The sequence below is a fragment of the Diadema antillarum genome, unplaced genomic scaffold (assembly GCF_040938485.1).
Source record: "Diadema antillarum isolate AM-2024a unplaced genomic scaffold, OU_Dant_1.0 scf00000020, whole genome shotgun sequence".
NCBI lineage: Eukaryota > Metazoa > Echinodermata > Echinoidea > Diadematoida > Diadematidae > Diadema > Diadema antillarum.
Window position 1 is genome coordinate 3,123,473 of NW_027270909.1, and position 15,489 is coordinate 3,138,961.

Consider the following 15,489-nt stretch of genomic DNA (forward strand, 5'->3'; position numbering starts at 1 on the left):
CGTTTTCTGACGTGTACCTTCCAAAAACACGTTTCCCTCGATTTTGAAGAGTCAAAACAAGAAAAGGGAAGAAACACCCACGACAAGAAGAGAATATTATTGTAAATCGAATAACTGACAACGTGGAGAACAACATGAATGCAACAATCTCATACTTTGGATTATCCACTGTCATTGATTCTTACAATGCTTTATTGATCATTCCATTTTCTGCATAAACTGCAAGTGCTAAAGGCTGAAACGAATAATGATCATCCTTTAACAATTAGGAGTCTTTGGTTTTGTTATTGTTGATCTATCTTTTTACTATAATAAAAGATTGTAATTCATTATACATGTACAACTAGAAACCTCTAATCTGATCCCCCCCAAAAGAATAATGAATCCATTTTTGTATACTCACATGGTTATAGGATATGATAACTCTGAGGATCATGTCATACCAATTCTCTACATGATACATACAAAATGTAACACCACACACAGATATACAGAGGGACAGACACACACACATATACATGGACACACTAGCTAACAGAAAGATTATGCGTTGCTACAATATCTCCAATTTTGTAGGTGAATGAATCTTTCTATGTTCTACTGCCTTATCATATAGAATAACCAATCTTATCACTAAATGATACTAACAGTTGGTCTATTTCAATTCAAATCAATTCAGTTCAATACAATTTAAATTTCATTTCTTTTTCGAAAAGGACATAGATATTACACTTTCTTTGGTAACAGAGAATAAGGTTTCAGAAGCAAAACAAAGTAAACTAAGAAGAGTATAAAAATAATATTGTCGAACTTTGTAGTAATTATATGTTGTCATGAAAACTGAAGTGATGAAACTAAAATAACAATACGCAAACTTCAAAGGCGAAGGCGAAGGCGAAGGTGAAGGCGAAGACGAAGCTTGTAAAATGTGGGCCCCTCAGGTACAGAATGTCAATAGAAAAATAAGTTAATGCACAAAGAACAAAAAGGGTCTAAAGAAGATCTGGAAGCCAAATTAGAAGAAAGAGTAACAAGCAGACACACTTACCCACACGCGAATGAACATGAGACTTGATTAAAACAGCAATGAAACTAATAAAGGGAGACTAAGAGACAAAACAGCATGAAACAAGACGAAACATGGCAGGCAGACACCATACAAGACAAAAAGACACAACAGATCCAGCGATCCTCTACAGAAGTATATCGTAAAAAATAATGGGACGCGTGAAAAGGACACGGAGATAATAGATGTAGAAATAATATACACAAATTCGAATCCTAGCCCTGGACAATAGGGACGAGAAAATACGTGACAGTAAATCACCTGTGCCGGTAACGCAAGTTCTTCGAAAAAAAAATGCTGAATAAGCCGTCAGGCTAGTCCAATTCTTTGGAATCATAACATTGCAATAACTGACAATAATTCGATTCTCCTGATGTAAGAGCGTAAGGAATGTTACTACTGGTGTAATGACTGCAATGTAATCAATCAAATATATCAGGATTTGCAATTTGGGCGCTTCGGGCATAATTATTGTATTTGGAAAAAAGAAAGAAAAGAAAATACTAGAAATTTCCAGATCTTATGTACAAACTTTTTGACAAATGATGAGGCTCTGACATGATGAAGTCACTTTTTTTTTGCACACTATTTTCTGTTCAAAAACTATTTTGTGAAATTTAGCTAAAGTTTACAATTTCATAACTTCATTTCACTTCATCTTCATTTCCTACAAAAATATACAATACTATAATAAATGACACTTGTATATACCAAAATGACAGAACAATGTGACTTTTGCATATTCAAGCGAAATTAATTCAGATTATTTTTTTAAACAATAAAACAAAACATAGTTTAAGGAAATGCATAGTCAAACTGTAAGCCTATACTACTGAATCGTATCAAGACAAACTACATCGGAAATGGAGGGAACTTCCGTATCTTTTCCCGAATGTTGGCCACACTAAACTTTCACTTTTGTCTTTGTAAAATCTTACTATTTCTTTACTGACTGACTTTCAACTGGTCTGGGGTTCCCCTTTTATCAACTGCGTCTATGTCCATCCTGGTTTGTTTTCAAATCAATTTGATTCATATATGTTTCATTCTCATTTTTCTTCCATCAAAACATAACTGAGAATAAATCAGGAACTATATCATAAGCATAAATATATATTACAAAGTGTGAAAAATAAACGATAGTCAACAAACAGAGATAGTCATAGATACCGGGAAGGACTAAGTTATGTTTAGAGGGGGAAAAGAGAACTGAGAGGTCCACTAAAAAGCAATGCTTGTACACTGTGAACCACTCAAGAGTTTTGCATGAAGACGTCTGCATTAAAATCCTTGGTATGCCCTCGGAACATTTTCATAATATGTTCCTGGCCTGTCTCTGAGAGTGGCGGAGCTCCTTGTCGTGTTCGTCGATGTACATTCACGCGAACGTGGAGGTCGAAAGACGTCCACGTCAATGACATCTTCCATCGGTTTATCGCCTTCGACAACTCTCTTGTAGGCTTTAGTAGCGACCTCAACGTCAGCCACACGACAGCTTGGGCTATTTCTTCCGTGGACGTCATGGTCTTTCCTAGATGAAGGGATCACTTGGGTCACTGTTTCATTGTGCCCATTCTGTGATTTGTCTTCTGATGGCACCCTTGTCTTTCTTGCATTCCCGATGTCGAAGTCATCACGAGATTCGGTAGGCGCGAGTGTCGGATCCTCATCCCTGCGAAGAGGAGGGCGGGAGATAAGTTCAATCTTGGACACTATTGTGGTGGTCTTTGCCTTTGTTGACGTCGATGACTCTTCTTCAGCTGCGTGTAGAGCAGGATATGTTTCACCTTCCCCACGTGACTGAGTCAATGATTCCAGTGATTGAATACACTTACAGTTGACTAGTGTCTCGACTGTTTCCAGCAGATCTTCTCGTTGGTATCGGCTCTTGAGGCAGACGGCCATGGAGGCAATATAGATGCAAATGACGCTGATCACGATAATAACTAAGAATGCCTTGAGAAAGCCTACATTATTCGAAGAGACTTGATCAGCACAGAAGTCCTCGTCTTGATCCGGTTGAAACGCAGTGAATGTTATTCCCATGTCTACGTAAGAAGGCTGCGTTTGAGCTGTTGACATAATGGTGGAATATTGGCCTGTGATGAGGAGAGGAGAGTTCAATTTTGACAACGTTTATTATAGATATGTTTTCCGTTTATGTGATATGACGTTTTTGGTTTACATGTATGTGATAAAATGCTCGAATTCTTTCAGTGTGACTTTATAAATTTAATATTTTGACAACATAGATGTGTTTTGCGTACTTTGGTTTATGTAATAAAATGACCAATTTCTTTCAGTTTGACTCCATAAATGTGAAATTTGTCAATACATTAGATGTGTTTAAACATGAAGCTCAGTTTTACTTTATATCACTGAATTTACAGCAATATTCCTTGTCACACCACCTCTATTATGCTCATTTGTTGCATACCATTGAAACGCCTTCATTAGTTTTTTTTTTTCCACAAAATCATAACGACATTCTTATCAACAGAGGAAAAAAAAAAGGTTGTCATTTATTCAGTGAACGAATCAGTATTCTTATCTAACCTGTAAGGCATTTGCGTTGCACAACGTCATGGTTTGACTTTGCTCTACAACCATGTTAAATGAAAACCCGTGACTGAAAATTTTACGCAAATGCCTTAGCATTCACTAATTTACTCTGTTATATTGTGTAGAAGATCTGGTAATGCACAAAGCTGGTTCAGTTCACGCTCACTTTGTGTTGCAACCCTTATAATACCGAAACGACAAGACACAGTTCATACAAAATAATGCAGTACCTACCTGACGAGGAATCAAAAGTATCATCTTCTGCCAATAATCCGTCGATTTCAGGAAGGTCAGCATTCTGCAGCGCCATTCCTTTCCCTACAAGAAAACTAAGAGTCATCCATATTTTGGTCAGCTCTGTCATGGTGTTTGTAGCTTTCTTCATCATGCATGTCATGTCAGCAAACCACTTCCTTCGTGGTGTTATGTTAATGTCAAAGAAAGCTGAGTGAAACCAGGAATGGTCTTATGACCATAAGAACTGAGACTCTCAATCAAACCTGTCTACATTATAATTGGGGCCTTCTCATTAGCAGATCTGCCTCTCAGGTCAACCAATCACCTTTCGAAGAGCACAGAAAGTGAAAGATGGTGTGGAGATTGCGCGGTTTCAGGAAAGAAACTAGCTGTCTAATAATCTTGATGAAGATGAAATGTCCCTGATTTATGGCATGCTTGGAGCTCATTGTGCATAATTGAGGCTAACTTCCTGCATGGTGTTCTAAATCGTATTATGAGGCTGAGGGCAGCCTTCAAAGGAAGGTCTTTCTTTTGATATCGTCTCTTTAGTTCGCCATCTTCTGACCTCCCTAATACAATAATCGTCCATCACGCTAGGAGATGTATTCTACAATTGGTTTTCTCAATCTACGTTATTCGACTCATGTTGAGCTATAGTAACACACGTAACATTCAAATGATACCACGTACACGCGGATTCCCAAGGGACTGTGCTAAAATCAAATGAAAAATAGAATATTAGAATGACACTTTTAGAAATCACGAGTAGAATATTAGTGGGAATTAGTCAATGTGATAATATGTGGTCCTGCATCACAAACCCCGTAAAAGTTGTCAGACATGTATTTTTAATCAAATGCACTGTTTACAATTTGCAGATGAAACAAAAACCCAGCTTTAGTGCTTCAAAATAGTTCTAAAAGGTGAGTTAGGGACAGAAACAATAAATGCACAAATTCGAATCAGTATAAAAAATGTGAACAAGAGTTATGATAAAAATGCCTCTAGACTTAACCGTCTGCAGTTATGGTTAAGTAGGGAAAATAGTGATATCATCCTTATATTTCAGGCTTTACTACGATTTTTTTTTTATGTGGTAGGATGTTTTGTGATGCAACTGACCTGATCTACACGTATGCATCAAATGTGATATCTCGAACACTATTCTTTTTTAAATCACTGCTCCCGATGATTCTGAATAGCAGAGTCTCATCTTTAAAATGACATAATTCAATGCGAATAAACTTTACGAACCCGTCGAAATAAATGAAAGAAAGTACACATTCAGGAAAAGTGTGTACTAAGAAAAGAAGTTTCGAAGATCGAGATCTTTAGTCAATAGTCAATTGGGTAATTCTATCCAGCTGCATGTGCTGTCTGTGATGAATGGATATAAGGCCCCATTGGCAACAACTATCAAGGAATAAACCAAACTGAAAGTTTACGCATCATGAAGTATTACATTCTATTCATCACCGATACTAACTGTCAATCCAATAGCATCATTCTTTCAAAAGTTCTTAGAATTGAAAATGAACAAAAAAAGTTTGAAGAGTTTCTAGTGCTCCAAATCGTTTAATCTGAGAAAGTCTGAGTGGGAACCAAACAAAGTGGACTAGAAAAAAAAAAACACAAAGAACGAATACTTATTCCATGTGTTGATTCTATACAGAAAATAATTGCTCGACAAATTGCTTAAATCAAGCTAAAATTGATTAAGTTTTCCCTTTTCACCTTTTCTGAACCTTCATGGGAAATCAGGTTTTGCAGCATTTTGTTGGTTTCAGAATAAATAAATTACAATAAATAGTTCGACACACCACAGTGTTTTGTAATGTGAGCAGAAAAAACAACAACAACAACAACCAAACAAACACATAACGTGTTCCAGGGCCGGCGCAGCCGTGGGGGCCGTGGGGGCTCGGGCCCCCACATTTTTGTGCACCATACAAAAGAATACATAAGGTGTCATTCTCTGAAGACCTTTTTTTATAACACCCGGAAATGGGAGGGGAGAGAATGAGCTGAGGACCTTTTTTTCTTTCTTTCTTTCTTTGCTTGTCAGCTGAAGAAACCCGGAAGTGGACGGGGAGAGATGAGCTGTGACCGTTTTTTGTTTTTGCTTGTTACATCATGAAACCCGGAAGTGGGCCCCCACACTTTTGAAAACACTGCGCCGGCCCTGTGTTCAGCCCCAAAAGACGATACATTTTTATCATCAACCACGGCCTCGTAGTCTTTATCAAGCAGGCGTACATCTTTCAAATAGATAATGCTTGTGACATCTTTGGTGTGTTACTTTCAACGTCTTTCGATAGTAAGGTTTAGAGAGATCCTTTGCACTTGCAGGTGCAATACCTGTTTATAGGTACGCCATTAAGAGGGGTAAATGGGGTTTTCTAAAAACCGATTCCTGTACTGAAAGTCATTAAGACGAAACTTTATCCTGATATTCATTCTGATGCAAAGCAATTTGGCCATTGAGCAGTAGGTAAGAAGTCACGAACCCTGACGACAGCTTAACGGCAGATGGCGCTCTTGAACTTGCCCCACAAAGGAGATGAACTCCCTGAGTGTGTGTAATTAATGTTCGTAGTGAGGCTCTCTTATGATGTCCAGCTTATGACATTATTCAGAAAGAGGGAGAAGGATAGAAAAATAAACACACAATTACATCGAGCAAAGCTTCATGGCATGCAGTGGCCAATGGACTTTGACCCCTGCCAAAAGGAAAGTGGGACAAGCAAACACTGCAGCTCATGCGTTAGTTGCACACAATCACGAGATCCTAAATCGGTTAGCGCGAGAATTTAAATTCACAGTTTATTTATAAATCAACACATGATCCCCTAGCACATGTAGGCAATGATTTGAATGCCCATTAATAAAACAAACAAGCAGACTGACAAACACACACACACACACACACACAAAGCAAAGTTGAAAAAAAAAATGTGTGATGCTTGAAATGTCCAGGTCACGCTAGGTGTGTTAATAACTCCCCTCCTTCAAAATTTTTGTTGAATTATCTTTCCTCTTGTAATACTTTTACCGGGCTGCTGGTCGTTGGTTGCCTAGCTCACAGCCTCCATTGAAATCATAACTTCCTGGAAGCATAACTGGCAACGTACAAAATATTTCCGGTCGCGTGAAATATTGCATGACTACAAGCGAGAGCTCACTTTCCCACACCTTTTCCCGTCCCTGGCACATCAACATTAGTTGGCATGTTATGGCATGGCACGAATCACTCTCACTTTCGTAACACTTCCTTGAATTCCAGCTGCTCTTGACTGTTAGCTAACACATCGAATGAAATCCTACAGAAACCAGTTGCCTGACCTGTTGCAGAGTCCGCAGAGACACTTTCCAGGGACTTCAAGCTGTCACGTGACCGCCATGTCTATTACTAAAGCATTTTAGTAATAGAGCAGTCCACGCGATGGTGTGAGCATGATGTGGTCGTGTCACATTACTTGGTATAAACAAGTGGACAAGATTGGCACTATATCGAAGTTAAGTGAAGTACTACACACTCACGATCATGCCCGTAAATAGCCGGGACGGTTATTAGGACGTGTCGCTCAGTATATATTTTGCGCTGTTACCTTTTCCCCGAGTTTCAGAGTGTTCATACTTAAAATGGACGACAATTCTCGTCTCCGGTTGGTGTTGGTTCCCCTCATACTGGCGATACCAGGATGTTTTTGTACAAACGCAACTGACGTAGCCGATGTTGGCTCGCCATCAATTACCATGATCACTGAGAGTGAGGGATCAACCGTGTTCAGTGGTAAGTAACTTTACTAGTCTCAGGATCTTGACTTGTATTGACTGATGATGCCCAACTCATCACTCATCTGACCAAAATAACAGCTAAGTATGTACCGTGATTATACTACATAGTAAGGATTCTAATTATTTCTTCACACTGCTTGGATACGCCCACAAAAAAGAAAAAGAAAAAAAAAAGAATACGACTAAAAAACCTTTCAGACCAATATTGTGCCAGTGACATTATCTGTTGAAATATTGATATGCTACTTCCTTGCTAATAATATGAATAGCAACAGACATTAGAATGCACCTTCCCCTATAATGATCGAGCATAACTTTCATCGTCTCCCTGTAATGTCTTCTGATAATCATGTTAGTAAAATGAAAATGTTTAAGTTATGCTCAGTACAGGGAAAGGTGCATACCAATATATTTGTTAATCACGCTAGCACTTAAGCGATAATTTACAGAAAATGTTACTGGTATGACATTTTGGTTTAGAAGTTGTTTTTTTTTGTGTGTGGACGTATCCAAGAAAAAAGAATGAAAAATAGTAGAAAATTATCGGAAAATATGTCACACATACATTATTAGTTATATATTAATTTGGTAACATAAGTGATGCTGAGGGTACAATCATGAATCAACATATTAGTCAACATGCATTAATTTTTCATTAGTTCCTGTAACGCTACTTCTCGCAACTTGCCTAAGTCTCGCAAATATATTATTATTCACTCGTGATAATTAACATAGATCAAGAAGAAAAGCTACTCATTGATTTTAATATTGAAATACTGTAGTCCCAAGATGATTTCTTTTTTCAAAAGTTATTTTCTGTACTCTTACATCTCATTTTCGTATAGAACTTTTTCCTGCTTAGGGTTGCGCGTTACATGTTAAAGCAGTTTTATGTTATACCAAAATTTGAGATTATTGCATTGTTTGAGTAAATTAGCTGCCAAAAGAAGAATAAGTCAAAACTGTTTTTGAATGTTCCGAAACAAATGAAATCAACTAATGTAACAAAAAGACAAGTAGATAAGAAAAAAAAATAAGAATGCAACTTTGATATTTAATACTAAATATTGAATTAGATATCTCAGCTTTTTTCTTCTGTTTTCGTTCCTGCTTTAAAGGGATAGTGTAGTTTTGGATGAGACCTAACTCCAGGTTTCTGTTGTTGTTTTTTTTTTTGTGAGATAATGAGAAACCTGTTATGAAATATGGAAGAGCATGTAATTTCAAAAGGGTTTCAATACATATTCGATGAAAATTGGGTTTGAAATGACTTAGATATCCAAAACAGAGCAACCCTAATAAAAGGTGGGACCCACCTTTTATTGGGGTCGCTTCGTCTTACTTTGTTTTTGAATGTCTCAGCCATTCCAAAACCAACTTTCACCTAATAAACTTCCTCTTAGAATGAGGAAGAAATTCTCATAAATGCTCACAATTCCTCTAGAATGGTACGCTTTGTACTATTGTACTTTCTTGATATCTCGCAAAAAGTTAAAAGCCCAATTCTCATCCCCACCAATACTATACCAGCCCTTTAATGCTATAAATGTAAATAGGAATAGTAAATCGCAAAATCACTGTTTACAGGTAAGCTATTTGTCATGTCATTTCCTGTATGCACACGAGGTCCCGTTCGAACACACATACGCACACACACATACACACACACACACACACACACACACACACACACAAGTTATATTCTTATACTTATGTTGATGTATAATGTTATAAAATGGGTTCAAGAATGTAGCCAATTGGAAGCGCTGAAATGAGTCACGTGTGCGTGCATTATTTTCTTCAGGTAAGCACTAAGAAGAGTCTCTCTTCCACCTCCCTGGCCTGACTTACGTCACAATGTTTTACATTAGCAGTGCGCACTCAATCAGTTGTTACAAGTGCGTCACGCGCTACTATACGCGCTGTCAATCCTGTAAACAACTTCTAGTTCGGGCCGCGGGCTGCCACAACAGCCGGCGGCCTTTCTTGTGCATAACAGTACGTGGCGTACGTATCTTCGGCCGTAATCTGGCAGAACTCCCTAAGTCGATTTTGGTCGATTTTCAGGTTTTGAGTGTTTTGAGTGTTTTTTCTCATGCTCTTTCAAGTGGGCCAAAAAATAAGTTGTGAATCGGTACAGAAAGTTATTTTTAGAAAGTGATTTTGGCAAAATTCCTGAGGAGAGAGGGCGATTAATCTGGCAGAACTGCGTAAGTCGAGATTCGAAATGAATTTTCCGATGTTAATCAGGCAGAACTGCGTAAGTCGACTTACGACAACGCTTGGACCAAGGTGTTCCTGCGTCCCGCACGGACATGGTATATCTTAACACGCGCGTGCGCGACCTTGGTAGTGACGAACGCGCTGCGCGTTCAGGTTAGCAGTGCCTAGCTAGCTAGCTAGCTAGCTAGACACGTCGTGCGGCTACGTGTATTGTACACGACGACAGTCACGCTAAAGCAATAACCCTCGTTACTCTTGGGGGAAATTGCCACTTTCTTTCCCTTCATAGACTGGCAGGCTTCAAAACAGGTCAATATGCGGTATGCCTTACTATTAAGTTTTGCTACAATCTAGTGTTTTTTAAGCCTAGAGCATTTCTAGATCTAACAAACGTTATAGTTTTCATCTTGTCTGACATCACGCTCCAGTCAACTTTAGGCCTACTTGGTACTGCTGCAGCACTTGTCCATGATTGTTAGTGTACGTGAAATCAATGTACTGTGCGGTAGCGTAGGTCACGCGAACAACAATATCTGTAATCCATTGACCATAGCTTCTTATTTTATTTTTCATTGTAATAAGCGGTTAGTGGGCTTGGATCTATGGGATTGATCTCGAGAAGTTTAATGAATATCTAGGATACCGTCTATAACGATGGCATTTTCGATCCAATCCTACAGACGTCAGAAATTGACCAATACTAACACTTTTACAGTTTACTTTTTAATACCGGTACCGTACCGGTACTCCCAGTAAATTGTGCAGTAGGGGCCTACTACTAGTAGACTACTGGGGCCTACCGTTACTTAACTTAGGCTGAATCGCCGGTTATTCTGTCTTTACTCAGTTTTCTATTTTTCTAGATTTGATTCGGCCAGACATTCTTGAAGTCTGTAATATGAAGAATCTAGAATCTACAGGTTAAACGCTAAATTATAAACATTTAGCCCTAGAAATAGATCTGAAACTTAGATTTAGATCTGTGTTCTATACATTACTACCAGTACTAGGGGCCTACTACTAGACATTATAGGCTATAGACTCTATAGACTTACCGTTAGTCATTATAGATAGGCATGTTAGGCTTTATGTTGTTCTTAGATCTACAACATTAGTACCTTCTAGGCCTAGATCCCCAATAAACAGTCTAGCTGTAACGCTAGATTTAGCCCCTACCTGGATATAGAGTCTAGCGTTAGATCTAGAGTCTAGACTAGAAAATCTAGAAACTAATTTTCATTGATCTACTAGTCTGTTATAATGACGCCCCAAAATAGACGTCTGGATGTTACATAGACCTAGACAATCGAGTAGACAGAGTTCGAGAGTTCTCGTACGTTTTTAATAGGCCTGCGTAGAAATAGATAGTAACGGTTAGAACACTACTACCCTAACGTTAGTACTGTAGTGACAATAAGGCCTACAGTAGGACTAGGAGTCGACACAAACGAGAACTAGGGTCTATTTTTTTTATTTTCTAATAAAGCTGTAAATAAACTTTTAGTCAGGCCTAGCTCCTAATATTCTTTAGTTTAAATAGAGTTTAGGCCTTCAGCCAAAAGGGTCTAGGCTTACTCTTACTTTGGGCATAGAGTAGGAATACTAGGATAATGATGAGATCAGTAGGCCTATCGTATGCAGATTCCTACGTACCGCTCTACTAGTACTAGTCTCTAGATGTCTAGTGTATCGTTAGGCCTGAATAGACGACGGTCTACAGTGTAGTACCTATAGTCTTGATGAACAATATAGCTTAACATCTAGAACCTAGTCTAATATTATTCTTAGTCCAAATGCAATGCTTCATGAGATCGACAATAACCCAAGCAGCAGCCAGGCTTTTGATGTAGCAGTACTTCTTGTGCCGCTAAATAATACTGAAACATGAACACAGACTGACAACATTTGGGGAAAGCAAGTTATTTTCCATATACAAATGAATGGATAAAATGAAATTAAATGTGAATCAATAATGATGACTTTATACAATACAAATATTTCAAAAAAATTGTACTCGATCTAAAATATTCATTGTTTTGACACTGCATCCGCTGAATAGTAAGAGGGTGGATGGTAAAATACGATAGACAACCCGCAGAAAATAGACCGAGATACGTAGTTCTGGTTGATAAACCACGTGTTTATCAGCCAGAACTGCGTATCTCTAGGAGATACGCAGTTCTGGCTGATAAGCACGTGGTTGACGACAAAAAGAGATACGTAGTTCTGCCTGATGAAACACGTGCTTATCAGGCAGAACTGCGTATCTCCTAGAGATACGCAGTTCTGCCTGAAAAACCCCCCGCATGGCCAAAAACTTACGCAGTTCTGGCTGATCAACCCGGGCACGTGACCAGAGATACGCAGTTCTGCCAGATTACGATCGCAAAAATTTGGCGACGATTAATCTGGCAGAACTGCGTAAGTTTTTTAAATTGGTAATTTTTACTACTTAAAAAGGTCAGATTGTCATTTTTTTGCTGGAAATAAATTCTTTAGACCAATTATGACCGAGAAAAGAGGAAAAATGCAACTCATCGTATCTCAGTTTAGAAAGGTGTAACATTGAATCTTTAAACCCAATTTCTGGCGTAATGTGTTAAAGGAGATACGCAGTTCTGCCAGATTACGGCCGTACTCTTATACGTACGTACAGTACTAGGTGAGTGTGCGGGATTTCCGAGTGCGACGTGCGTAAATGTTTGGGACGAACATCTTCGGACATCTTGACTTTTGAGCGAGTGCTACATGTAGCTGACTGGTATTGACCCACAAAGGTACGTGAATAATGCTGTTAGTTTTCGACCCATTTTGTAAAACTAATGCTGCACAGGATTATTTCGTGGCGTTAGTGAAGGTGCGGCTCACTCTCGAGTATTGACAACGGTTGCAAACATGCACTCGGCTGCGCCTCGTGCATGTCGCACCATTGTCAATACTCTCGAGCGCGCCGCACCTTCACTAACACACTCTATCCTGTGCATCATTAGTATAACATACACAGTGTATGGAATTCATTGTTGTGCTTGCATTGAGTGGATTATAGTATAATGATTTGTATCAGATTACCAATTCACTTGATAGGTATATGGTAATTTAAAACACAAGTCAATTCTGGTTACTTTCACTTTTACAGGTCACACGACACCTATCGCACCACAGACCGGGAAACATGAAAATGATTCATCTACTACACCAAAACTTGTGAAATGCGATATCCAGATCTCCGGCAATCAGGATATGACAAACATGTTAGACGCTGTTATAAGTAAAACCATTGTGACGATACTGGGAATATTAGCGATTGCAATTAACGTGGTGTGGTTAGCCGTGGTGGTGTTTTTACGACTGCGATCAAACGCGCGAAAACGACATCGGTGGAGCGATACCAGCTCGGATTCTCGGTCATCGAACTCTCTTGGTCTCTCCGCGGATGATAACCAGCAACACCCAACGAAAGAACCTCATACTAGGCCATTATCAGCAGCCGATACCCACTGCAGTTCCACCCAGCAACAGACCACGCCCGCGTGCATTTGCAATGGCGCTGACGACGACGTTGAAATGGCGCTTTCGGAGGGAGAGTCTTTCGGAAATCTCTGCAATGACCACAACTCGAATATCAAGGTAGAGAACGGTTTGGAGGAATCCATGACGATGAATGGCGGCAAACTCACCGTCGAAGTGCAGACTGTGGACATTTCGCCTCTGCCCAGTGTGGATGGGGTTGAGTTTTTCGACCTGTCCACCTGCTGTGAAGATAGCAGTACTGACCAGTGCCCATTGAAATCGCCTTCCTTGAAGTTTGATCCATCGATTTTCGACTTTTCTTGACACTTTCCGAAATGCTGAACGCAAATCCCTGCAAGGGTCCAGACACCGATAAAAGGAATTGCAGACATTTTGTAATCGCTGTTATTTAATAATCTGGTTTACAAATGTTTTTTTTTTTTTTTTTTTTTTTTTTTTTTTCTGCAGAAGACGTAGTAGCAAGTTTGAAAAAGAAAGAAGTTATTCCAGCTACCTGTAGATACGGTCAATGCAATTTGGGATACTTTGAATCCAGTCTGTATATAACACGATCGTGTTGCTATGTCAGGCAAGTATCGGGCAAGCTTTCTAGCTGTCGGGGACAAGCGTTGTTATTTATTTATTCATTGATCTTTAATTTAATGTCTTCTTTATAAAAGCAGGGTAGTGCCATTCAAGCCGCAAGGACTGCTTTATAAAGTTATGTTGACACAGAAAAAGTGTAACAAAACCGTTGTACAATTGTAATCATATTTCAGTACAAAGAAAAGTAAATGTATACATAATATTATTGAAGCAGCGAAAGTAGATGTCGAAGATTGAACAACATACCATTAATCGCAGTCTGTGATCGTATTACATAAAGTTTGCTGTGTAGAATATCTCGCCTGTAAATGCTTTCATATTCATGTTCGCCTTATTCTTACAGGGTAGAAGATAAGGTCTTTAAACCGATAAGTTGAGGTACACGATCTCTTTCGAAGGACTGCTTGCCAACTACAGGAGCTGGAGAAAATGTTCAATATTGTGTTCAAGTGTTTTTGTTTTGAAAGTGATATTTTAGATACTTCCGTGTACTATACAGTTCAAAAGCCTTGAAGCTGAGAGCAAAATAAGGAAAATACAACTGCCCGAATTTGTACCTGTAAATACACTTTTCTTATTTTGTACGGCATTTGTGTGAGAAAACCCTTTTAAACCGGAGGTAGATTATTAGGGAAGGATAGAATTTGTGTATCTTTGGGGGAAAAAATCGTCAATTTGAAACAGTTCAGTGATATAGCCCTTTCTCTCTTTCACATTCTCTGCCTGTCTCTATGTCTTTTTAAATTTTCTGTTTGTCATCTTACTACATTGCAAGACTAGATGCATGTATTTTGTCAGCTTGTTAGAGGTATAAAATGTCAGTGCCTTCGATGAATATCAGAATTGCTTGTAAATCTTTCCAATCTTCTACCCTGTAAGAATAAGGCGAACATCCATAAGCCTCGTGATGTAAAAGGTCGCTTGGCACGCTTGACACGCTGCAGTTTTGGTCATCGTTTTTACCGTCAAAAATCTAACAAACTACTGTTTTCTGTCACATGTTTCAACATTAGACTTCAAATTATATGCCGGAACTTTGCTGGTGACAATGATACTATGATGAAAACCAGAGAAATGACGAAACATTCAGAGAAGAAAGGTGCTTCAAATGTGAACTCCAGCGCCAACAACAAGAGAACGGAATCCCCGGAGTGTTCTACAGGCGACGTTTCGGCGATGAGTCATCCGTCTGCACTCCTTGGCCACTCTGCTGGTCAGTCAGCCATTACCACAGAGGGGGCAGACAATGGAACTCTTTTGTGTGACGAGCTACAAACGCGAATTCACAATGCCTTGATGTCCGAAACAGTGATTGCTACTATAGTGAAGGCTGTCGCCGACGCCATCTTGGAAAATGTCACTGCGGAGGTGTACAAGGCCATCGACTTCGATCTCCAGGCGAAAACTGCACAAATTCTGAAGCTTGAGGAGGAGATCGTGACCTTGAAAAAAGAGGTTCATACTTTCCAGAGAATAGCAGAGGA

The 15,489-nt window shown here is 39.0% G+C and overlaps 2 protein-coding genes across 3 annotated transcripts; one reads left to right on the plus strand and one right to left on the minus strand.

The window, feature by feature from the left end:
* Window positions 1-1,814: 1,814 nt before the first annotated feature.
* Window positions 1,815-4,038, minus strand: LOC139728993 (uncharacterized). 2 transcript variants are annotated; one of them, XM_071639928.1, is made up of 2 exons: window positions 3,863-4,038; window positions 1,815-3,138 (listed from the first exon to the last, which is right to left on the minus strand). In XM_071639928.1, the coding sequence occupies exons 1-2, from the start codon at window positions 4,023-4,025 to the stop codon at window positions 2,348-2,350; spliced, it is 954 nt and encodes a 317-aa protein (XP_071496029.1). In that variant the 5' UTR covers window positions 4,026-4,038; the 3' UTR covers window positions 1,815-2,347. The 2 variants fall into 2 exon arrangements, with proteins under 2 accessions (XP_071496029.1, XP_071496024.1); XM_071639923.1 differs by having other exon boundaries at window positions 1,815-3,165.
* A 3,283-nt stretch (window positions 4,039-7,321) lies between these two features.
* LOC139729897 (uncharacterized) lies at window positions 7,322-13,847 on the plus strand. The gene is made up of 2 exons (XM_071640822.1): window positions 7,322-7,661; window positions 13,026-13,847. The coding sequence occupies exons 1-2, from the start codon at window positions 7,511-7,513 to the stop codon at window positions 13,721-13,723; spliced, it is 849 nt and encodes a 282-aa protein (XP_071496923.1). The 5' UTR covers window positions 7,322-7,510; the 3' UTR covers window positions 13,724-13,847.
* Window positions 13,848-15,489: the final 1,642 nt, after the last annotated feature.

Bases quoted from the DNA above. Each gene is read 5' to 3' on its own strand.
- LOC139728993 (XM_071639923.1), bottom strand. From the start codon at position 4,025: ATGACATGCATGATGAAGAAAGCTACAAACACCATGACAGAGCTGACC. The intron at 3,166-3,862 runs GTAGGTACTGCA...TCCTCATCACAG, and splicing joins TACTTTTGATTCCTCGTCAG to GCCAATATTCCACCATTATG.
- LOC139729897 (XM_071640822.1), top strand. From the start codon at position 7,511: ATGGACGACAATTCTCGTCTCCGGTTGGTGTTGGTTCCCCTCATACTG. The intron at 7,662-13,025 runs GTAAGTAACTTT...TCACTTTTACAG, and splicing joins GGGATCAACCGTGTTCAGTG to GTCACACGACACCTATCGCA.